Below are 26281 nucleotides of genomic sequence, written 5' to 3'. Positions count from 1 at the left end.
AATTTGTACCTAAGTTTTTTAATAATTATTACTGGAAATAATTATTAACATGAAAAAAACAATGACTTACCTACTTATTAGTTTTTATTGTAATCAACACACAAAAACTACCGTAATAAAACGTAATAAATAACACACAAAAATCCTTTATCGAATGTGGCACCAATTTCTTTTTCCAAATTCAAAAAAGGAACACTGCTCTATCTAAAAAAAAAACTGCAAGGAGGTTTTACAAGTCAGTATGATTAACCTCAGCCAGTCTGATAAGCTAACAATAAACCGGCAATGTTACATTACCACGCGGTTAACTCTGTTAGCAGATTGTAAACGCCTTTGATTTATATATGTATGTACATCAAGATAATGCGGTGTGTGTTGATGTTCGTTTATTCTTCAATTTATCGATTTTAAATAATAATTTGACCTGAATATGTGCATAATTTTAATGATAACTAAATGATAAGCGATATCTGCTATAAAAAAAATGGAATAGTTTTTAATTAGTATGTTTTACATATTTAAAAGAGATCTATGTATTTTTATTACCTACTTGACTAATTTTCCACATGATATAATATTCGTTTATAATAGCTTATTACAAAAAAGTATCAGAATTAAAATAAATTTAAGTTAACATTATTCAAACGCATGCTATCGGCAATCGAAAAGCTTCAAAGACGACTAAGAAACAATATAAGTGGCTAATAATAGATTCAGTCATACCAAAATATCGCGTCCTTAGAGCAACGTCGTAACAATTGTTATTAATTCGTGTAAACATTTCATAAGTACATTTGGTTAAGCTGTAAAACGTTTTACCAATGTTTATTAGCCCAAACAATAGAACAGTTGTACTATGTACTATTTTTATAACATTCTTTGATGGTAGATAAATGTTTGTGGGAAAATAAGCGGGAATTGTCCAAAATTTAATTGTACCTCAAAAACGTGTAGATTGTAGGCTATAATAATAAATATACACAATACATATAGTATACCGCATATTATCGTCTTTATTTACAGATCATGAATATATTTATTTGCAAATTTCAGACTGATGAAATTCAATGTAATAATTTGTGCATAACTAGACCATGTTTTTATTTTTGTACACAAAAGCATAAAAGTCGCAATAGAGTTTCTGAAAACTAGATTTCTAATTTTCTAATATGTAATATTAAAACAAAAGTATGTCGTAATATTGCATATAAATTTACAGTAAGTTTATTATTTCATAATTAATAAATAATGTTGAAATTTAATAAATGGTACGACAATCAAATCAAATATCAATAAATCGCCTTGAATTTTGACATGATTTATTGCATATATTTACTTAGCATAGTTTTCATTATTTATTGGGGTCAATCTCTTTAGTATTTAAAACAAATACCAATTACAATATTTATAAGTCCAATAATCAAATAGGTCATATAATGCCGAAAACGTCTCAAGGCCACGTAGATTTAAATAAAATATAAATCGTTATTTAAAGTCACAAAAACACGTGCTTAAATAAAAACCAAAATAAATCCGAATGTATAAACTATAAACGTAGTCACGGTTCACAAGTAATGTATCGACTTACTTGCGTAGAGCTTTTTCCAAAACATCACTAGCCCCTTTGTGGCGGGCGCTAATGACAGGAGTTGTCGCTCGTCCCACGAGCGCCTGGACAATAATTCGGAGGAAGAGTAACAAATGGTTATCACCACATACTGCGCATATCACGATACGTCAGAGATACACTCGAGGTCGGAACTGCCTTTCGCGAGGTCTCAACACCGACCTTCGCAAAAATTAGCGCGATTTACATAACGCACTGTATTTACATTATCTTGGAACGCTTGGATATTGATAATGTGCTTTAAGATAACAAACCGTGAGATCACAGTGCACACAAAAATAAGGAAACGAATAAATTATGACAATGTAATTCTGACCTTGCGAATTCGTATCTAAACATCGACTGCGGCACTAGCCGAAATACGTTAATTACAAATTCAGAATTCAAACGGACTTTTAAATGTATATATTCAAATTAATGACGAAACAGTCAATTCGGGTCAAGAATGCTTATAAAGACAAAAGTGAATTAGTTAAATAGGGTTGGCTAAAACGAAGCGAAAACGTTAAACATTATGACAGCTCGATTTGGTGTCGCCCATTGTTTGACCCGAATATAATCGTAATAAATAATAAATCTTTTTCAAGTGGCCTAAATTCAATGAACTACTTTTATAGTAGGTATATGAATAATTCATATAGATAAGATACAAAACAAATATATCTGCGTAAAAAATGGACGGCTGTTACATGCGAATACACTTCGTTTTCTTAACCTATCCACTTGCCGTATAAGTATTGGTAGGGAGATGAAATATTTTCTTTCTCGACATTCATAGATGAAAAATATGTTTTCTATTTCATAACTGAACTATCGAATACTTTATTGCTTCACAGTAAAAGCATTTCGTTTACAAAAATGAAAACTTCGTTCAGAGCAATTTTCGACTTCTATTCACAAACTCCCACGTGGTCCGTTTTGATTAACCTATCGGTCGCTTTTATTCCCTGACGCAAATCACACCTACGTTTAAACCCCTACCCAGAAATAAAAACGACCTACGATTATGCGCTTTAAGACAAAACAACACATTAGTCATTCAGACTAATAGGAAAACAGGTGGGTACAGGTAATTAGTGAAAATGGAGTTGTCAGTGCCTATAATTATACTAATAATCCAATTGTGTGAGTAAATAGCTAGAAAAATAAAATTAGGGTGAATTAGGAATGGGAGAAAGAATATGGATACGGGTTGCGTTTGATGAACGACAAAATCTATAAAATTCATTAATATTACATTAGATAATAATAAATTCGGAAATATGTACATCGAATGCGTTAAATTTTTCAAATATTTTTGTAAACATATTTTTTTTATCACTAACAATAGAAAAAACATACAGGATTTCAGTATTAAACATCTTAAATAATCTTCATGGCTAAACAAATATGTAAGGACGCAAAAACATTTAAAATTTCAATGTTTCTTCTAACAGTAAATGTTATTTGTTAATATTATTTATAAGCAGGAAGTATCAGTTATGAATTTTAAGGACTATTGAAAGGCCAAAAATGTATTTATCTATGTTGGCCTACAGATTGTGCCAGGCGTGGTGATAGCAATGAGATTAAATGTGTAAACAAACGCAAGAACTTTTATTATCTACTCAACTTGCTTAATTAAAAAAATATTAAAGAGACCTTCATAAAAACAAACAGTGAAATGTAAACTGATATTTCTTGCAGTAGAAATGTTCAAGTTTAATCATAAATTGAAGGAAAAAGGCTAAGCGTCGTCTATTTATTAAAAATATTCGCGATGCATAAGATTTATTGTTTATAGAGCCGCGGTTTATAGATATAACGGAAGTAGAGAAATAATATTGTTTAAAATATTTTATATGTCTTTAAATTATATTTATCAACATGATTTAATCAATGCGGACAGGAATCCGATTTTATATTGTTACCTTGATCACACTCAACAACTACATACACCTACAATTTATTCAAATGTTATTGAGACGTTTTACATAAAAATACGAGTAATTAAAGTGATCTAAAGTGTTGAGGTTTTAAGAACAAATTACACGAATTCCCACTAAACATGGGAGTAAAATGAAGCTTAAAGCTTTAGCGTACATTTCCGAGCTCTTTGCAGGCTCTCGTAAAATCGAAAACCGAATCGAGTGACGAAATTTAATTGGCGTCAAGAGTTGAAGCCGAGCAATTAGTTAACGGGGATTATTGGGCCAACGTTAATGACATTATTAATACAAAGCCGACTCAATCTGGAATGAGATGTAACGCGATATGTTTTGGAGGTAACGCGAGCTTTAAGCGCAATAGTAGCTTGTTTACACTATTCGATCACGATATATTTACGTCTTACGCTAAATTCTTTGTGTTCAAGCTTTAATGCTAACAACAGATGTAAAATTAATACTATCGTACATATTTCAAATGATAACTAGATATCAATTCATCTTACACATGTTTTTGCATAAATGATACGGTACATGCATTTTTTTGCAATTCAAATGAAACAGTACTATTCAAACAGTATGTGAGAGTATACTATGTATACATATTACATATTATGCTGCGAATAATTTTTACGCTGTTTACAAATTCAAGCATCTGTTGTAGATACTCTTGAAATTTTGTCATAATTTATATAGTATCATAATGAATAACAAACAAAGCACCGCTAACTGACGTAAGTATTACAAAAAAGATCTTCCTCAATGCATTATTCAGTAAGCAATGTTCCCACACTTTAAAGCGTACGCTCTGAATAAGTAACTATAAGGGTGAAATGTTTATAGGACGCTTTTTGAATTCACGTAATAATATGGGAGCGATGCGGGCGGGCGACCCTGCGACCTACTGCCCACTTCATTACTGCTGGATTCAATTGGACAAAGGAACGACTAATATAATTACGTTAGTCGTTCTGCTCGTTCAACGTCTATGAACATGTTTCGTCTAACGAGGAACGCTCATAATTTCATATTTGTCCCAGTTTCTGTGAAGCACTGGTTGATTTTTCAAATGTTTTGAACACTCGTCGTGAGTGGAATGATTAATGTATCTACATTTGATAATGTTATTAACGTATCAGTTTAATTGTCATTCCTGTATGGTGCAATTATTTTTACATGGAATTACTTGACCTTTTTTTACAATATCGGCTTCTTTTGTTCATGACTATGAAGAGATAAACAACGGTCTATTTAAAAGTAGTAATCTTTTGTTATTATCCTCTTAAAACTATACACAAACACAACCTGTACTCCGTTGTTGATATCAGATACTATTCCACGTAATAACTCGATACATGATATACAGGCATATTAAGGGGAGGTAATTGGTGCATATTGACTCACCGTAAGGGACACGAGGCATGGGTTGGCATAAAGTGCACGTTGCGGTCGGCTTACCTGGAACAAACATGTACTTGGTTACTCTAAAATCCCGTTACAACCATTAAGATATAACTGTTCTAGTATAAATAGATAACATTTTATTATCCTGCACGCTAATGTAAACGCTTTTATCGCTATTTAAAACACTCGGTTTTATGCGCATTCACAATTCGTATTTTATCAATTACGTGCGTCTCGTTGGGTGATAGTCGTAAAATGAACTGTGAGACATCGTGCGTTGTTCGATATCCTATTTCATATTGTATGATAATATTATATTATCATATTCGCGATTACTATATTTTAAGCTGACAACCTTTGTAGCAGAGCAGATACAGGTTCTTTTGTATCCTTTAATTATATATATTTTATGGAGACGCAATCACATAAGAACGCAGCAACACCTGAAGCATTGCAGGTGCTTTGCTAGCCTTAAGGGGATATAAACTCGTCTTTTTAACAATCGAAAACAGAATATAGTATTCATTAAACACAGAACACACAGGAAATAAAAACATAATGTTTAATAGTGAAGACTTAAGTAGTTAATAAATCACACATTACATTTTTAATGCATGCGAAAAATTCTTAATTTTTTGCCCGCTCTTCGAATTTATTCATGTAATTTTATGTAACTGGTTTTTATTTGGAACTGCAAATTCATAAACTAAGACACAATTTTCCTCAATTCTCAATGAGATTTGTTAATGAATTACCTGTTTAACTCATGCTTTCAATTGGGCGAACATCAGAATCAATTCCCTATAGTTATTTTGAAGGAATATCATAAAATTGTTGGCAAGCGTCGAACCAAAATGATTACGTTATTCATATATCAATGATATCAATCCGCAATAAATGCGATGCGTGCAAATGAACGTTGTTATTGTCAATACAATAAATAAATAATTCAGCGATACCGTTCAGTTCATATGAATAACGAATTGACACCTCTAGGCATTTTGCTTTCCTGTACCGAATTGATTTATTAAAGGTAGTTTTATACTATTTAGCATTATGGAGGCCGAAATTCTTCTAGTATCGTTTTATATAGAGATCGGAAATGTCCATAGGAGACTATATCTATCTAATAATTGATTAGGTCCTTTCATAATTACAAAAAAACATATTTCATAGTAGGTATGTATAATAAAAAAAATAATTTGGAAAATCCAAAAGTGCACGCCTCATAATTTTTTTTTAATAAATATTTATTAATTATTATTTTTGTTTATTTAATAACAATTAAACCACATCGAATCAGACCCTGAAAAATGAAAGGGTTCTATTCCTGAGCATACTCAAGCGTAAGAGAAAAAAAAAGACTCGATTAGTAAAGTATTTCGGTCGCTATCGTGTTAACAAGAAAAAGGATCCGCACATACAGACACACGGACGTCCAAGACAGAACTTTTTTAAACTGTTTTTTAACTAGTTAACAAAAATGACATCAAAAATATCATGAACGTTAAAAATAGTGTTTTTTCTTAATATGTGTGTGTATGTATTATCTTACAAGTGCAATGTATGATACATAAAGACATTTTAAGTTTGAAAAATCAGATGTTTTGCGCGAAGTGACAGTAGTACCCACCTCAACGCTTCGCTTATGAGGCGTGCAATATTACGTAGATGTTTAATAATAGCAAAGCTTACGTGTGCCAATGAAATTGTAATTAGTTTCAGCAATCATGGCATGGGTTAAATTTATTTTCCCTATTTTTATATAATGCTTAAATGACAATCTGTGAAGTACTTGAAAAGATCCTTTCTATTGTTTAACTAAATTGCAAGCCGTGAAGCGTGCAAGTCCTTTAAAAGCATTGGACTTATTGAAAACTGCTAGTACTTTGTGAAAGTTTAATGAATCAATCGTTTGTTTACGCACCACTGGTAGGGGTTAAAGGTCATTCTGTGCTGCGTACTATTTTTACAATTTAACAGTTACGTTACAATTAGTGATATTGGAATATTTCTTCACTTTAGTCAGCGAATTTTAGAAGTTTTACAGTGAAGAAAAATGTATATAGTAAATAGTAGTACAGCTAGGGTTTTAAGAAACATTAAAAACAATTATTACATCTTGTTAAATATAATAACCGAATCAAAGTTTTACCTGTTACTTCAACGATTAACTCGAGAGGAAGTTTTTCAGTAAAACATCACAATAGTTATACTTAAACTGTAAAAATAGTATGCTCTTAAAACTTTTGATGTTCAACTAGATTTAACAAACTTATGCGTTAAATGCTTTACTTAAGTAGTTGTTGAGAAATAAGTTTTCATTTACATTCATATAACATATCGCAACTTAAATAAGTTCATCGTGAAGTAGTTGAAAAATTACTATTTCCAATCGATGTTAATTCAAAATTTCATCATAAAAAAATACTGCCAATTTGTATGTATTATGTATTAGGTACGATGTAAAAAATTTTTTTATTACGATGAAATACACAAATTGGTACACCAAGTCCATTACGATTTACGATGACAATGCGATACTATTACATACCTATACCTAATATAATGTGTATTCTGTACTTCATTTATATCAAAAGGGAAGTTAATATAAGTTCTTTTACATTGTTTTGTTTTCATTGATTTGGAACGAACGACCAATCTGTGCACTGTGGAGGAGGGCAGAGGGCCGCGCTTTACTGCCTCTTGTTTTAGTAACTTTTTATATTGCACGGACATAAACACCTCTGCCTTTACGGAGGGTTACTTTCTATGAATAGCATGAATAATTAAGTGGCTATGATTATTTATAAGAATTCTGTTATAGCGTCTGGTGTTATGTTGATTGTGTCAGTTTACTCTAAAAGGTTAATTGGTACCTACTGTGTATTACTATTTTTACTATTTTTAACGAATAGACGAATGGAGAAAATAAATAATATATAAATAATATACTTTCATTCATCTACATCTACAATATTATGTAAATTATGTTGCATTTTTTTTATGAAACAAATATCTTATGCGATGTTATCCTTATCACGCGAATGACCACGTTGTATTTAGGACACAAAACCTATCAATTATTATTAATCAAAGGAAATGTAAAGCAGCTTACGATAAAATTGTCGCTAATTTCTTTTATTATATTTACATAATATCGCTTCGCTTATCTTGCCTAATTGGAATTAGATAAGGTTGATAAGAAAGTGTGTTTTGAATACATATGCTCCTATATTATATACATAAGTAAAGCACAAAGAATAACACAATTTTGTAAACGCTATTTTTAGTTTCATGCATTTATATTACTCGTATATATCAATAAATTCATATCATATTAATATAATGCAACGACTTTGAATAGTTTTTATTTAACGAGAGAAATATTTGAGCGGCGGCACTAGCCTGGAGTCGCGTCAAAGCTCGAATCGCCCCGCGCATTGTAAGTATTGCTTGCTGTCATTATTTTTCGAGTGTTTTGTTATTTACTTCGCAGGTTTATGAACACTTTATTTCAGATAGGTACGTATAAATATTTGACGTTCAGCGATTTTATAGGCTATACTTTTATCTTGGCAAATTGAAATTTGTCAGAATCGTCTATAATTTTTATATGACTCGCGTGCTTGTAATATTTTTATCGAATTCAGTGTATACAATCGGTAAAAATACAAAACATAATTAGCACTCGATTATTGTTCTTGTTAAAGTTTCTCGCATTAATCGACATTATTTACAAAGTTAAAATTTAAATTTTATACAAATAAATCTATATACCTATATTTCCTCAAATAAAATACTAATGTAAACAAATTGAATGCAACGATGACGTTCGTTACAATTTATTACTGAAACGCAAAAGATCTGGGATTGTGATTTTCCTGTTACAATCCGTAATGGGAATCAGATTTCCTGACTCACCCGTAGCGCCCCGTGACATCACTCTCCTTATTACTCAGTAATTATCGACTTTACCTTCATTTGTAACTCGTTTGTACATAAATAAAGTTTAAAAACACGCTTAAATAAACTCCAATTAATCTATTGTGTATATTCTATCTAATCTTGATATGTTAACAAAGTAGGAATTAAATCTGTACGTTTAAAGTGGGTCAAAAATAGACTTTTAAGAAGTCGCTTACAAACATACAGTTGAAGTTAAGTATAAGCGTGTTAAAATTGTATTTGGCAGAATCCGTCCTCACTGGGATCGGGAGTTGCCATTTGCTAAAAAGAAGAAATTGTATTTGTGAAAAAGTTCACAATATTATATTGTAAGTCTTATAAGTAACTTTGTCTTGTATTACACAATCTGCATATTATTTTCCTCATTTTTGCAGAGTGCGAGTTTCTATAGATTGTGAATTGTGATGGATCTTTTATTGTAGTACCTATAGATAATAATAGTTTTTTTTTAACAATTGTAAGCGTGTAATTTATAAATAATATGGTTTTCAAGTCTTAAATGTGTGTTTTGTTTGTACAATTTTGTCGACGTCGACGATAATGGGTCACTATAAAAAATGAATAAAATTGTAGATTTAGGTTTTGATATTTGAGCGCTACCTTGGGCATATTACGTGTAGCTTTAACACGTCACTTTAAAAATTTAAAAATATTTTATACTTATATATTTTTATTTTTTATCGAATCACTGTTAGACATAAATTTGACAGAATGTCTGTGGCCGCGTTTATTTAAAACAGGCACAGACTATAAATAACAGCTTGCTAATCGCAGTACAAAACGTAGGTACTTATTTTGAGTCGTAAACGTTTTCAACGATTTCGTTTAGTATTTACCGCGCATTTTGATTGCGTAACACCGGTAGGTAATAAAATTATGTTCGGTAACGGAATATTATTGACGAATAATCCGACATTTTAAGATATCGAGGGAAGAAGATTAATGTGAGGAATGTTTTTTGCACAGAGACGGTTTAAATTTAGATTTATGGAAGATAAATTTGTTTTCTTTCCAACTGTATTCGATATTGATTGTGGCGGTTTTAAGAAGTAAAAACATTGGATACTTTGTCATTTTATTTTGTTTCATTCATCCAAGTGATGATTGGAATAATATTATTACATTGTGTTTGTTTCCTAATGCAATTAAAAAATATTCTTCATAAGTATTTTGTTGAAATTTTTTCCACTAATTCAACAATCAACATCTATAAAATATATTTTTATGTTTGTGACTAAAAAATGTAGCATTAATACAGATTATAATTCAATTAATTACTTTAATACCTAAAAGCGTTGTTTCATAAACAATCTGTTGCTCGTATATTCAAATAGCTTTTAGCTACATGATTAAATGACAAAATGAACGGTAGCATAATAATTGAGAACTAAATGTCCGGATCGGCTCACGGATGTGTGCGAGGTCGGCTATAAGTTAAGGTTGTGACTTAAAATTAATTAATTGCTATTGTTTATATTGTTAGCCAAAACGCATTTAATAAGGTCGCATAATTATTAAATGTACGTAAACCTGGAAATTGTTTATACATTACCTAAACAATAAATGTATAACGATTTAATAATATGTACCTATTTTGTAATGACTTGGCTGAATTTGATTAAAATACATACTTTTAATTTTTATGTTGATAAACAAAGTGACTGAAATGAAAATATGAAATGACGTCATCGTTATGAGCAATATAACTTGTCTATTATAAAAGGACATTTAAAGGGACGTATTGTTATAAATGAATTGACATTCTCTGATTAATTGTATTGCAATCTTATGAAATTATTGTTCATTACTCAAGTGTCTTAGTTGCTAATTGATTACATTAAATTTATTATTGTGATATTTCTTCAGTATGACAACGTTTTACAATCAAACAGTTATTTCTTGGCATAACGGTTATAAATGCTTTTATGTACAATCGCATAATTCAATTGCATCGTCATCTAACTTATATTTTTAGATGATAACAATGATTAACTTTTATTGCATCACATTTAATAAAATATATTACTCATCGCTTCATATCAATTACATGTTTACAGTGTCCCGCGGTTTTATCTACGGACAAAACTGCGACCATAAACTTTTATCCCCATTTTCAAGACTTCGATTTAAAAAAAAACTGTCTACTTGACTTATGTTCCTGTGTCCCCTAGCTGGGGCAGAGGGCATCCACAGTGCTCCGCCAGGCGTTTCTATCGAGAGCTACCCTTTTGATTTCGCTCAAAACTGTCTACATTTCTTCCAAATCAGACAGACAAAGACTTTCCAAATTATTTTTTTAAATATCTATCTGTAATTGGTAAAAAGTAAAAACAGACACATTATGTGCAACTAAATTAGTCGATAATACACATTATACATATTTTAAATTGGCAGTAACAAACGTCATTGTGACGGCATTAGAAACAATAAACAAATAAGAACAAAGCATGTTTATGACGCAAATAGCTCATATCATACCTAATGTTTGCCGCCAAAATTTTAATAAATAATTGAATAGGTAGTTATTTAAATTATTGCACATTTTCTTATCATATTTTTATTTTATACTTAACTACTGAATCTTGGAAATTCGCGGTACTTGAGTAAATTTTATGTTAGTAGGTAAGTTAACTTTTTAGTTTTTATTATCCATCTTTGTAATTTTCGTATAATATAAATTATAAATCTCATTAAAACTTTAGGTATTCTGTAGTTGTTAAATGAACACATAGCGCGTAGTAATGTAGTTATTTTATACTGTTATGTATGTAACTACGCAACATGTGGTAAGGCTTAGATAAAACTGTACAATAAAAATACCGAACAATACAGTTCATTTCTATATTGAAAGAAGCCGTATCGATTCATTTAAAAGTTAGAAGCAGTTCCATAGATAGATTTAATAACTAATGACAATAAACAATTTTATACACATTCCTCTGCAATAGCACCTGTTAAAACATCACTGAAACACCAGTCATACGTAGTAAAGTTAAGTGGATAATCACCGTTTAAGATGCTTAAACTAACACTTTAAATTGGTTGTTAACCAGTACACAGGGAATTAGGTATGTACAGCTATTTTAAAATCTAAAATAACACTTTTAAATGATTTCTAGCAAGCGGTGAGTATGTTTTAGTACTGTACATCTAATTACTACATCTACAATTTATTAGTTCCAAGTGTTAATTGGGGTGCGAAGTCTAAGTCTATGTGCACGATACTCACCGACGTTGGAGAAGTAATCGTGAAGCGGATATAATGGATAATCACCTAATTTGAACAGGTACGCGGAGAGAAGTACGGCATCATGCCTCGGATCCATCTGTCCCTGGTGGTGCACCGCTGGTCTCATCAGCGAGCTGATGGAAAAGTCCGTCGTCCCCTGACTCCCGCACCAACCGTTAACATTGCACAATTTGCACTCCTCTTTCATTGTTCCAATGTAAATATATAAACTCTATCCGTTTTTTTTTGTACTCGGTTTGTACTGGGCACAGGTAAATCACATATAAAAATATTCAAAGATTGTTTCGCACATCACAGGAGATATCACAGTAACGTTCCGTCTGCAAACTGTTCCGATACGATCCAAAGTCAATTTATCACTAAGGCACTGGTGTTCTAAATCATTAGTCGGTTACCTACAAAATAAAAAGTAATTATTTCTTGCTCTACGTCAACGTATTTATCTTTCTCAATTGCTAAATTAATAACGGAAACGTTCCATTTGATCAATTCGTATTATTTGATGCATGACCTTTTACAAATTTAAAATGCCATGTCACGAAACGGACCGAATTGAATGGCATCGGAATCGATTGCATCACTCGAATATGTGCAGAGCAATATTATGATTGTTTAGCTTTTCGTTTTATAAACAAAAAGGTCATTAACATTTCTATAGCCTTTATTAATGGTAGATTTTGAAATAAAAACGTATAGCTTGGTGTAGTGTCAGCAAACTGCATTGCGGCTCCGTCGGGTCAGAAGGTGCAATGCCGTTGTGGTATTTGATTTTCAAGTAAGCGATTCACTATTGTTCCATAAATAGTTATTATATTTGTTACAGAGGCTTGTGCGCACTGTTCTATAATTCATTCGATTTATATGTTAAACGGTATCCATAGGTGTGTAAAAGGGATTCAATTACTGTTGGAAGATTTTATAGTAAATATTCGAAAGTTATGCCTGAATGTAAAATTCAGAAAGTTCGCAGCACCATTGGTATTTTCTTAATAATCGACCGATCGATTATATCGAATATCGATATATTTATGATTGATTCGATATACTTATATGTATATTTTCAACAAAATCATTAACTATAAATTAGTTATTAATCTATATTATAAATTTGAATTATTTATTTACTGAAGGCTCACTGGAGGTACCAATTTATATAAGTAAATAATTGTTTGGTTTATGGCCTAGTTCGAAAACAAACATCTGCTGCTATTTTCGCGTTATGTTTTTGAAACAGTTTTTATAAGTTCGGTGTATTGACGTAAATGTTTAAGCACATTTTTATACGTTTCCTATTAGTAGTGTGTGTACTGAAAACGTCGCAATATGCAAGTGGCCTTGAATTGGCTCATAAACAAGCGTCACGTGCAGCGGTGGAAACTCATGTCAAAACGTTGCATCGAAATGTTTATAACAATAAATGCATAACACATGTCAATATCCCAGCCGTTAAAAATCCTTCCTCGGAGCCTCTAATACAAAGTACAAGATTGATACACGCATCTGCTATCTCGTTTACGATTGGTTAGATATAAAGGTGTTTCCTTGTTTAGGACCTTCCGTAACATTCGAAAAATTAAAAAATGGCCTAAATAATAGGTGTAGTCGCACGTGCGATCCATCGAAGCAGCTGCTATGACAGCTGTTAACGTCGACGGAAGAACCCTCCCCCCGCGCCGCGCCACCCTTCTTACCTGCCACCTTAACTCTACCACGACTAATTTTTAATACGGCCATATTAATCATTAATATTCAAAAAGCATAATACGAATGGTGTAATTATTACCCTTAATTATACCTGTTTAAGGACGCCACAAAATGTCATTGTTATAAATCAAGATAAATTCGAGCGGATTGAATGCAGGGCATGCATTTATGCAAAAGGCACTGGTCTATAGTTGTTGAAATATCATAATGCCTGATAAGTTAACACGATTTCTTATTGCATCAATTCCTAAAGGATTTATCACGTTGTATAAATATCATTCCTAAAATATGGTATGTATTAGATAATGGCGAAACAACTATAGATATTTGGCAAGACTTCTGGCAGACGCGCAACGAGGGCTATCGTGATTTTATAAAGGTTGAGCGCTACAGTAAATGCTCTCAGGTATTTTCCAAATTTGCATAAAAATAAGTTTTAAAAATAGATTTCTCCATTCCTTTATTTTGGCTCGTTACTTTAGTTAGTTTACATAAAATGTCACAGTTAAAACTCTTTTGGCAAATATACTTGGCATGTACCCAGAGATATCCTCATCAATTCCTAATGCGGATGAATTATTTTATTAGGCAAGTGTTGAATAGGTATTGTATTGCATAATGTAAAATTTATTCCTAATTATGAATCAGACTTGATTCAGTGGGTATTATCAATTGAAAGGGCAGTGGCACCCTCAATGCACTTGGCAACAGACATTGGCGAGAGACCAAGTTGTGCCGACTATGGCCTAGACTAGACTATATCGACAGATAATAATGTTATGATAGATTATTATCTTTTACTCAATATGAGAAGGCCATTGAATGATAGGCTCAGCTTTGTATTCGTAAATGGGTTAATCGTGGTTTTGTGAAACTTAACTCGCATCATTAGCCTTCTCTGTAAGATAAAATTTTACCCGTCCACTTTTACTTCTATAATAATAATTGTTCTCTGTCAGTACAGGCCAGTTCAACAGACCTGTTTTTAATTAATCTTTCGAACTATTTAAAATCGTAAGTTCTGGCTTTAAAATATCAAATGCCCTAAAACGTGAATTAAAGTTGGTGAGAGTAGTTTATCTAAGATTTACGCGATAAATCTCGATTACCATATCAAGACACCGCGATACTGCGAATGATAAACGATACTTTCCTTTCGTTTATCAAAATAATTTGAAATCGAATTTAGATAAAGCAAAATGTTCAGTTTGTTTATTATACGTTCTTAATGCTCGCAAGTTAACGAAATCGAACCATTCTATTACACAAGAATCACAAATTACTTATATAAGTTGAGCTTGCGTAAAGGCACTTAGGACTTAGGAGCTCGTAAGTTACCTTTAAGTTCACGTATATTCTACTTTATACTGAGAAAGATCAAATCAATTAGACTCGATTTGCGCGTGACTGCCTGCAAGCTGTATACATTATCTTAATTATAACGGGAACACGTAACGGAAGACAATATTAGAAAGCATGTAGAATTAGGAAGTCACTCTTAGGAATAAATCAACGCTTAAATCAAAGATGAACAATGGAATTGTGTTGACCGACATACGTCGAGCGTGAGGATCGAAAGAATAAACTCGTGTTATTAGGCGTCTAACGGACCGGAGTAAATTCGATAGTACGGCTATCAGAAAAAACAAATTCCAGGTTAGATCTCATGAATCGATATTAGCTAGTTCAAATTTGAGAATGTGAGAAATGTACACCGTTATTTTGTGTGTTCTTTGTGTATCTGATAACGACTGAGAATGTTCAAGATTATACCTACATGGAAAATCTTTATAGATCAAACAACGTAAAGCATGATGAAAAGTTCAAACATAGTCACTTTCTCCTTGTTAGAAAACAAACTTGCAAACAACATCAAGTAAAAGATAATCTCGCTACGGCTAATAATTTCTATTTATAATCTCTGTAACTGATATCTATCGTTGTTTGTCGTAGTGGGAAATTCTGCAACGGAGCTATCATAAGGGCCTGAGCCCTGAGGGCTAGAGAAAGTGGGCCTTTCACTTCGTTTGCCTTGTACACAGCTCTTATTTAAACAATCATATGCAATCATATTGGCCTTTATACAGCTTTAGATTCAATGCAATAAATTATTCTAATGTGCATGTGGAGAGCGCTATTGTGCTACATGTGAATTTGTTATCTCTTTCGAGTTATAAAAACTTCGCTTATCACACTACAGTCTAATCAAAGCTGACGTAAATTGATACGGTTTTACATAAATTTGTTTTATCGGTGTCATAATTGAAACGCATATAAAAATGATTTCAAATCTTTCTGTTTTTGTAAACAGATTTCATTTTCAGTTTCAAAAATGAAACATGAGATAAATTTGATGAATTTTCGTCATTTCTCATATAACTTTTATTGGAATGTTTTAGTTACATTGATTGTACTATGATATTCCATCTGTTTTGTAGAGTTTGGATTAACAAATTTAAGTAGGTAGGTACGTTTGCTAACTAATTACCTAGTTGTTTAAAGTTATGGAAAGTTGATATCATGGATATCAATGCTGAAAACTAGCCTACATTAATTGTAGTGATGGTAATAAAATGTTTTAGAATCGATTTATAAGTCCTGTAGTAGGTAGGCATCATAATTTTTGATAAAGTTTGAAATATTTTTATTCAATTAGTAGAGAATTTGTAATGTAAATGTAATTTAGTTATGCTTTATTAGAATATAAATAAAGTGACACGAGTGGCTATTCTGAGAACTTCGCATACCGTAACATCTTGTGCTGTCTTTTGTCTAACTAGGGCACTAGGTACAGATGGCATTAATTGATAGCATCCTCGAGCCAAATATATTGCATTTGAATTAGAATTTGCAGTTTTTTAACATAATTGATCTGGGAATGGCTCGTTTTCATTTCAACTAAAACTATTTAGAGATAAATTAAACATTACAGTAGTGAATAGAAATAGCAAACAGTTTCATATTATCATTAGATAGAGATAAATTTTATTCAGACAAGCTTTGAAGTCAAGTTTGTTTATAGAAATCGCAAACCGGCAAGAATTAAGCGCACATTAGTTATTTGTTGATCAAATGAATACATAATAGTTTGTTGACATTCAGTGAATATGGAAATGTGACACCGCTAGCTGTCTCCATTTATGTCGCTGTACTTATTTGATAAATCCAACGAGATAGCGATCATAGCCAAAAGCCGGCCGGCGACAGACAGTAGCCGTATGTAGATTCAGCGGCTTCAGTAAACTCGCCAGATAGAACCCGTTTTGCACATTATGAAGAAGTTAACATCCATTATTCCTTTTCATGATCAGATCATCGGTCGCCGGACACTACACCACTATACGCGTCACATTCATTTACATTAACAGAAACATAAAACAAATTCGTACACAACAAATCCATTGGCTCGCCACGAGGAGACACTAGGCGCGAATTGGTGTTCCATAGATTCGCGAACGGAAGCAGTGCACGGTCAGTGCGTGTTTACACTTGGCGCGGCGCTTTTCTAGGAAGCGTGTGTGCGAGGCGACCGCTAGCCTCCGTGGTTGACAGTCGACTGGCGTGAAGTGGCGCGTACTAAAGAAAGCTGCGTCGTAGTGGCTCGGCGGCGGGGTGCGGGGGGCACACCTGCGGCGGGAGCGCCTCTGGCGACGCGGCGGAGCTTCCCGCTGAACTACGCAATAAACGCTCGATAAACTTTCTCATTAGGCGCGCCTAACCGTGTGACCGTAAGCTCGTTTCTGCGTGCACGTTTCAAAGCAATGCAGTGCGACAGCGAGCATGTAGGCAATTCACACTTGTCGGCCCGTCGCTTGCTCGTCGGTGCGCTTTTGCGGGCCAAAAGCTTGCGAAGGTGACGTCGGCGCTTGCGCATTGCATGCGGGTATCGAAATCGGTTGCGTTAATGTTCAGGCGATGTGTTAATGTTATAATATAAACTGTGTCAAAATATCACATTTATCTGTATACTTTCAATTACAATTTTTCTAATGCCCCAATTAATATATGTCATTAGTTGAAAACAAAGCTGTATATTTTAATTGGAACAATAATTATCAGCTCTACAAAGAGCTTTTAAAGCTTTTTTCCAGTTTGTTAGTTGTTTTGATTTGTATTTTTCTCCTTCTTATTTTTTGTTAAAGATGACCTTATATTTAAGACTAATTTCAGCAGTATTTACTTCTAGAATGTCGGAAGCTTTATATAACTCAAAATAATACAAATGAGATTTACTTTGCAGTGAGTTTCTAAATGCAAAACAATAACATTTAAGTTCTAATGGAGCTAAGACAAAGCGACAAACTTTGTTTACACAAACCTCATTTATGTATGATATATAATTTCTACCAATTTCTATAATTATTAACTTATATTGTTAGTTAAATCTCTACATCGCGATCGTATAAAACAAAGTTGCTTCCTGCAGGCTGTCCGCGTATACGCGCTTAGATCTTTAAAACTATAAAATTGGTGCAGATTTTTTATATTCTGGGCAATATTTTATGTGATGTTTCTCGAATTATTATTTAGGTAAAAAAAAATATAATACTTAACCATCATAATAAAAAAATGAACATGAACATACCTCAGCGTTATCTACGAACGTGAACTAAAAATATTTGCAAAAAAGGACATAGCGGATACGTCAATTAAGAGAGAAATATTTGGGATTAATTAGTTTCCAGTTGCCACTTAACTTTTTGATAATACGTTGCATCTTTCTAAGTTTCCTTCTTTTTACTGACAGTTGTTATAATGCATGCATTATATATTATCTATATGAAAAATTAAGAAAAATAACTGAATGTTAAATTTTAATTTCGAACGATAAAAATGGTCTTATAATGATGCAAATTTTGTGTATTCCAACTTGTAACAAAAACAACGCTAGCACTTAGTTGATAGGCTTATATTGTGATTGAAGCTTCTAGGTTTTACGTAGACGATAAGGTTCTGATAACCTACATTTGTTTTGCCTTGCAAATAGTTCTTAGAATAGAGGACTTAATTATTGAACAGGGAATTTTATTAATAACTTACAATAACTTACAAAAAGACTCACCAATTTTTTATTTTCTTACTACAAAAAAGTTCACACTTTTACATTTAAATAAACATTAATTTAGCATGGACCATGTAAATATTTCTTATTTAAATATTTCAATAAATTGTATGAATCAGTCATTTACAATTTTCCGGTTAATATAATATGTTAAAAGCTTATTTTTGCAATTTGAATACATTTTCACGTTTATTTATAGTTCTGTATAAAATATGTAACGTTGAATTCATTTATTTAAATTTATCTGATGTAACACACGGTAAGTAAATGTTTAGATTATATCAGTGCTCATAAACAGTGAAACAATATACTTTTTACTAAATAAACTTTAAACGTATGAGTATGCGTGAGTTTAAACTCTCCACAAGTTATTTAATTAAAAAAAATCGTTAATATTTCGGAAGTGTAGTAAGTCGTGATAAATAAATAAAAAATATAGGATTTAAAACATAGGAAAAAACAGTTCTTAGTGCATTGGTATGAAATTAAAAAGTTGTCAGAAAGTTAAATAAAAGTTCAAAAGTTCAAAACCAGTTCTTCTCCGTTACGACTCTCGAAATCTGACAAATGCTCGAAATTTGTTTAAGAATTCAATCTCGATTGGGAACTTCTGTTCGTGTTAATTAATTTACAAATCGATGTAGATTTAATCTAACCTGATCCAAATCTAAGGGGTTTGCAATCCGAGCGTGTATTCGTTCGTTTGTATTCGAGGCACGTTTCAAAGTCAATCGAGCGAGACAGGAGAATGTACAATAATTACGAAATAATTCAATAAATGTCTTTGAAGGCACATTTGTTTTATTTGGTATGTGAATGTTTAACAAAATCAATGGCCCTCGCCGCGGCTTAATAGGAGCAATACGTTTTTTGGAATCCCCCTTTCATTGCCTTCTATGTGTTTTTGGTATTGAGAATGGGATTTTAATTGGTATAAAAGTTCGGGGAATGAGACCTTTTTGAAGGTATGAAAATGAAACGACATTATACTTTGTATCAATGCTTTTCGGTAACTTCATTTATTTTTTCAATTTGGCGCGCTTTTTTTTGTTACTATGGAAATCGAAGGTAAACAAATAATGTGAAAGGGATGTGATATAGACTACAGTTAATCGCAAGTTCCCCTACCTAGCGTGTCAGGTCTAGCTATGAGAGGAGCAGGAGTGAAAGTTTTAATGATCTATTATAGTAAATTCTCGTACTACTTTGAACTCCTACTACTACTATTATAGTGTGTATAATAGTAGGAATTTTTTCGAAGATAAGGTAAAAATTTAAAAGAATCCCTAGATTACGTTGTAAATCAATACGTAATTATGTCAATAATAATAATCAACAATATTAATACATTCTTTTAAACGAAGTAGGTATTAGATTTATATAGATAATTGAAAAAAGATTATATGCATTGAAGATGAAAATATGTATATATAACATAATTAGGCACATAATAGAGCTTTTGATTGAATTTGTTTAATTCTTTACTTATCTATGGATTTTGTGAAAACACACATTTATAATCGTAAAATCTATACAGGGAAGTTAGAGAACTTATTAAATGGAAAACCCAGAGATAACAAGTACGTAACAAAATTTCAAATATCGGTACCTATTGTTTGAATCGAGTAGGTACAGTTACAAGTTACAACGGCGGTTTGTAATACATCTTATCATAGGTTAGATACATTTGAAATCAACATTACTATTCAAACTCTACCATTTTTCCATTCAACTTAACTTATTTGAGAAGCTCTTTTGAATTGTCAAAATACATAATTTTATATTACTTACTCCCTTATTTATTACCTCCGCCTTAAGTTTTTTAATTTTAAATTATATAATAATTGAAGACTGAAGAGCACCATTCGAATAAAGAGGATGAAATTCATTCACTATTTAGCTTTAATAACTTTTAATGGAAGTTGGTAGTTAAAACCCGAAACCAATAACAATTATACAGAATTATTTTTTGTAGGTTGATTCCGATTTAGTTCTGCAAAGGGTGACAAAGGCGTCACGTACACCAACATCTGAGAAGGTCCCATTCTTACCGTGGGTTTGTCCAAGAGAGATAAACGACTCTTCATTTTGTGGTATCCAGGATATATGTTATTTAATCTAATATTACATAATAACTTTATATAAGTAGGAACTTTTCTGTAGAGTTCGTAGTTTATATTTAAAGTGATTGGTTTGTGTTTGACATTTTTATATCGTAATCTAGATTTTGAAGTATGATGAGTCTAAGAAAAATTTCTTCAAAGTCTTATGTAGAAACTTACACTGAAACTTTAATAGTGTAATAATTAATGTCCGAAAAATCAAATTAATTATAAAATTATTATTAATTAATTAATTATTATTATTTATTTTAATTATTTTAATTGTTATTTTCCTCAACATCGCTCCAACAGTTTAAAAAGAATATTTTATATTAATAGCAACCAAAATGAACTGTTGTAAACTGTCAACTGTGTAACATTATATAAAGGTACCCAAGAAGCGAAAACGTAAAAAAGACATGAGGAATATAAAACGCGATTACACGAAAGCTTTCAGATTTCCGTTCCCTTAAACAATTGTGAAACAAGCGACATTTCCAGAGTAAAAAACCGACTATCTAGTAGCTAAACGTTGACTGTAAGCAACATAATTCCTGGTTTTTGTCCCCACAGAATTTAACGCTGACAGCTATGAGATGTACGACATGCTAGTGTTCTAACGCTTTCATTACGTATCTTATCAAGTGGCAAGTGGGGTTGAGGCAGATTCACTTAAATTGCCTTTTGAACTGGCCCTGCGTCATTTGCTATGTTCTATATAGTGTTCACGTATACTGTGTTTGTCCTTTGAATTTGTGGGAAGGTTAAACGGAACGTACGATTTAGAATGTAAATTGGTTTGTTTTTGGATCAATTTTGATGAATCAATCGACGTCGCTTTACCGTGTTACGTTTACATGTTTTAAGTGGTTTTAGATATAATAAAGGGATACATTAATAATTCATACTTAAATATTCGGTGTACCTGCAGTTACATTTTATTACATTTAATTTAATAGAAACGATTAATCCATCAGTCCCCGGAATCACAGACACAATAGAAAATCTATTGTGTCGTGGCCCGATCGGGGCTTACGGTGGTCAATGGGAGAAACGATTTTCTTTACGAAAGTGTTTAACAAAAAAATATTTTAACTATCTGATGTTTGGTTTGAAGAATTAATACCTCCATAACAATGGGCTACCCCCTTTTCTCTTTTAATCTTTGAAATTAAATTTAGTGTTATTTAATTGTTTGCTACATGTTGACAACTTTCAATTGAGCAATGCTCGTGTAATTGTATACTTTATTTATTTATTCTTTCATAACTTTTAGGTCTAATAATAAATTTTAATATCAAATCGTTTACGTTGCATCCATGAATTTTAATCAATTAAAAATAAAAAAGGAAATCATCAATTGCGTTCGGCTTCACATACTTCACTAAATTAATTATCAATGATACTTCAATGTTAATTCATACAATAGACGCATCAACTCATTAATAACCGGCATTCGAAACCATTATTCCAATAAATTACAAGTCCGTGCGATGTATGTATATAATTTAACACATACACTCATTAACATTTTCCGTTCCCATTACGGAAACGTTGCTTGTTCGGAGCTAAACCGCGCGAAACAAATCTTCTTTTTATGAAAAATAAAAGAATAAAAATACAAAAGTTCCAGCCAGCTGCGCCCGAGCATCCTGTCGACGTCACTATACCTTGTTACGTCCATTGATTACAGCACTGTATAGCCATCCTTTGTGCTTAAATTGAGCTTTCTTGACGTAAGAGAGAGATGACACTATTGAGCAATTGTTTCGTTGAGATAATAACGGTAGTCATCCTCAAGCGCCGTGTTCTTTGATAACGTATTTTGTTGCGACATTTTTGTTGATTTTTAAACCTTTACAACACCGAGGCGCCCGAAAAGGACAAAGAGTGGCCGAATGTCAATAAATCATTATTGTTATGTCATTATGACTGGTTCTGCGGACCTCTGGCTGCGTTATTACATCATTTATAAACATTGTTCTAAGAAGTAAGAGAACTGCGAAAATATCTTGACAGGATAATAAGCACAATATGTTCAAATACCTTTGTTTACCTTTTACCTTTGTTGAGATAATAAGTATGTATAAAGATAATTGTTCCGAGTAGGTATTTATTTATTAAGAAATAACAATTATAAGTTTAATTTCCTGAAACATCATGGTTAATTATTGTTTGTTACTTTCGTGAATAGTAAGGAAGTAAAGATTTAAATAATTGAATAATTTTGTCACCGCAAAGAATAGTTAATTTAAAAGTTATTAGGTCGATAATTAATTAAATGAAGTTAAAAGGTGGGCCATTAATCATTAATGAAATGGTCTAATCCCATCTTATGTTAGAGACACATTTATTATAGTTTATTCAAAAAAAAAAAATATATAAACATTTGTGATTTATTATTCATTAATCTATTTTTTAGCAGCGTACATACATTCATTATTGAGAATGATAGAAAGTTAATAAAAGTGTTAAGTTTTAAGCTGCTTTGATGATGAGTAATTACCAACGAGATATGTGACTAAATATTAGTGAAGACGAATATGAATAAACTCATTCAATCTCGACATTCATTCATCAACAGGTCTTATCACTATACTAACAACGTGTGTTCTATTTAGATACCCATGACTTCCGAACTTGCATTCATTGCAGTTTTTTCAAATTAATTTCCCTAATGAGGTTTTAAATTCTCGCCACCTTTGCACACGGAATATTTTCAAATTAACAAATAATAATAATTAATAGAAAAGGGTAGGTACCTTTTCATACAAAGCTCAAAAACATAGTCATCTCAATGGAATACAAATTGCTAATACCGAGGAGAATAATAAACGGAACTTTGGCATCAAAAACTAAATATTTATACGAAATTACATAAAATATAAAATATAATGTTTTCATAAGTATACAAATATTAATAATGTAATAAAAGATTTAGAGAAAGGCCGGAATCACTTAGTGTCGGCGTCTTATCAAGTATTGTTTACTGATAACACACCAGCGGTTAAGGTCACCTTATCTATTATGACATAAACTAACAAGTACATATTTCGATAAGGTTTATGCGAATATTATATTTTTGTATTTTTGGTCTATATAAATACTAGGAATATCGAAATGATGTTCGTTCTGGGCAAATATTAGTTTAGATTAATGTCTATACTCTATTCAATAAAAAGCATGATTGTTCAAAATAATATATTCAATTTTTATCAAATTTCAGTAGGAATTTTAGAACGCTACTTGCAGCTTATTGCTTGAATTAAGGTTTACCTTAGATATTGTCTGCATGAAAATATAATTAATAAATGAAATTTTCTTTAAAATAAAAGTTCTGTGTGTCTCTCTAATTGACTCGGGTATAAAACAAAATAAAATAAAGCATATGTCACAATAATGCACCTTTCTGCTGGTGAATAATCTTCTCTTTATATATAAAAATGAATCGCAAAATGTGTTGGTAAGCGCATAACTCGAGAACGGCTGAACCGATTTCGATAATTCTTTTTTTATTATATTCCTTGAAGTACGAGGATGGTTTTTATGTAGAAAAAACGTAAATATGTACCACGGGCGAAGCCGGGGCAGACCGCTAGTATTAAGTATATATAAATAATAAGTATTTTATTCAAAACTAAACGCCACGGCTCTATCAATAAATTTTATTTAGCATTTGCGTATCGTTCCAAAAACCAAACTGTCTGCTCTTTGATACTATATTTATATGTTTCCTCAAACGCCTTAACAAGTTAACAATATTTATGTATTACATTAGCGCTGACAACTCAATGGGAATAAGGAAGTTATTCGTAGGTATATCAAGGTTGAAAAATAATAAAACATTTCAAGCATGTATCGCGGTTTATGTCCGGTTCTGTTTTATGGATTTTTATTCATCTTATTGTACGGCTAGTATTGTTTATTTTATTGTGTAGCCTTAAGAATATCGTTGGAGTTGAAATAAAAATATATTATATCCGTTTAACTTAACCCAAAGCTTTTAAGGCCTTTTCTACGCAGACGTTATTCTTTTTTACGCGCCGTAAATGAAGATTAAGAGGAAAAGAAGAAATGTTTAATATTATCTATATCTTAAGAAATACTTTGTATAAATATGCTAATGATTCATAAAGATTATAAATCCAAGGCGCATAAGATTCATAAAAATCTTCTAAGCTGTTGAAAATAAATATGTGGAATTAAGAAGCTTCATCGTAAATTCATAAAAATGTGAAGTTATCGGTCACATTGGGTTTTAATAGTAGCGTCGCGTAGCATTATGAATGGGAATTTTATTTATGAATCGGGGTTATATTTATCTCCAATTTTGCAAAAATGAAAACCTTTTCCGCGTTGAATGTTTCGACGGGGGAATATTACTTATTATATTTATCAGGATATAATCACTTAAGCTACAGGAAAATCAGTTGCTTTTCTGACTGTTTTACGGATTTAAAATGTTCATAATGGAAACCGTACAAATTAATACCATTGATATTATTTTAAAAGTATACATTCACTGATGTATAGTAAATATGAATTAAATTACCAATAATTTTCAATTATAATAACCATTAGCAAAAGAACTTAAACAGTTTAAACAAGTGTTATTAATCTTTACATTAATTGATAAACTCTGCAATAACGCTCGTAATGAAAACACTTTTAAAACACTCGATGGGAATATCAATAGCGGTTTTAAAAACGTCGCTCGACGCCAAGAATAAAGCTTCAAAGTTTATTGGAGTAAAAACGATCGGAATTTGTTCACGATGCGGTAAGGTCACTGAGAAATTGATGTTTGAGAGGATTATAGCATGTTACAACGCGCAATCTGTTTAATGCGGAAGCTCGACAAATCTCTGCCCTACGGGTTCCATAACATCTCGGGCACAAATGGTTTTATGCCGCTCAGAACCAGTTTAACGGTTACTTTAACCGTTATTGCGAAATCGTACGTCAAAAACGATTTTTGATCGCAAAAAATGGTATGCCTCGATTGGATGATGGTATTGGTGACGTCCGCGATTGTTTTTCGTTGTAAGTTTATATTTGCACTCTCATGGTGATGCTATTTAGGATAGCTAATCAAGCTTTTATTATCATGTAGAGAGAGAAGATAATAATGAATACATAGTCTATATATTTTTAGCAGTTAACTATTAAATATATTCCACGAATAAATTTTAATTTGGTCTTTAATTTTCACAGAGACAACGTGTAAATGAAATTTAT

The 26281-nt window shown here is 31.8% G+C and overlaps 1 protein-coding gene across 2 annotated transcripts in view; it reads right to left on the bottom strand.

Moving 5' to 3' along the window:
- The window catches only part of Hers (Histone gene-specific Epigenetic Repressor in late S phase), a 164532-nt gene that overhangs the window by 27662 nt on the left and 110589 nt on the right, over positions 1–26281 (bottom strand). The window contains exon 5 of one of the 2 annotated variants that reach the window (XM_090104114.1): positions 4957–5010. The exons of the other annotated variant lie outside the window; for it this stretch is intronic. Within the exon in view, the coding sequence (XP_089960240.1) occupies positions 4957–5010 (54 nt within the window). The remainder of the gene's footprint in view (positions 1–4956; positions 5011–26281) is intronic. 2 annotated transcript variants of the gene reach the window in all.

The sequence above is a fragment of the Colias eurytheme genome, chromosome 7 (genome assembly GCF_061535395.1).
Source record: "Colias eurytheme isolate Ceu_HAF_F1 chromosome 7, ilColEury1 Martin Lab GWU primary, whole genome shotgun sequence".
In the NCBI taxonomy this organism is placed as follows: Eukaryota; Metazoa; Arthropoda; class Insecta; order Lepidoptera; family Pieridae; genus Colias; species Colias eurytheme.
This window is presented reverse-complemented; position numbering and strand designations above follow the sequence as displayed.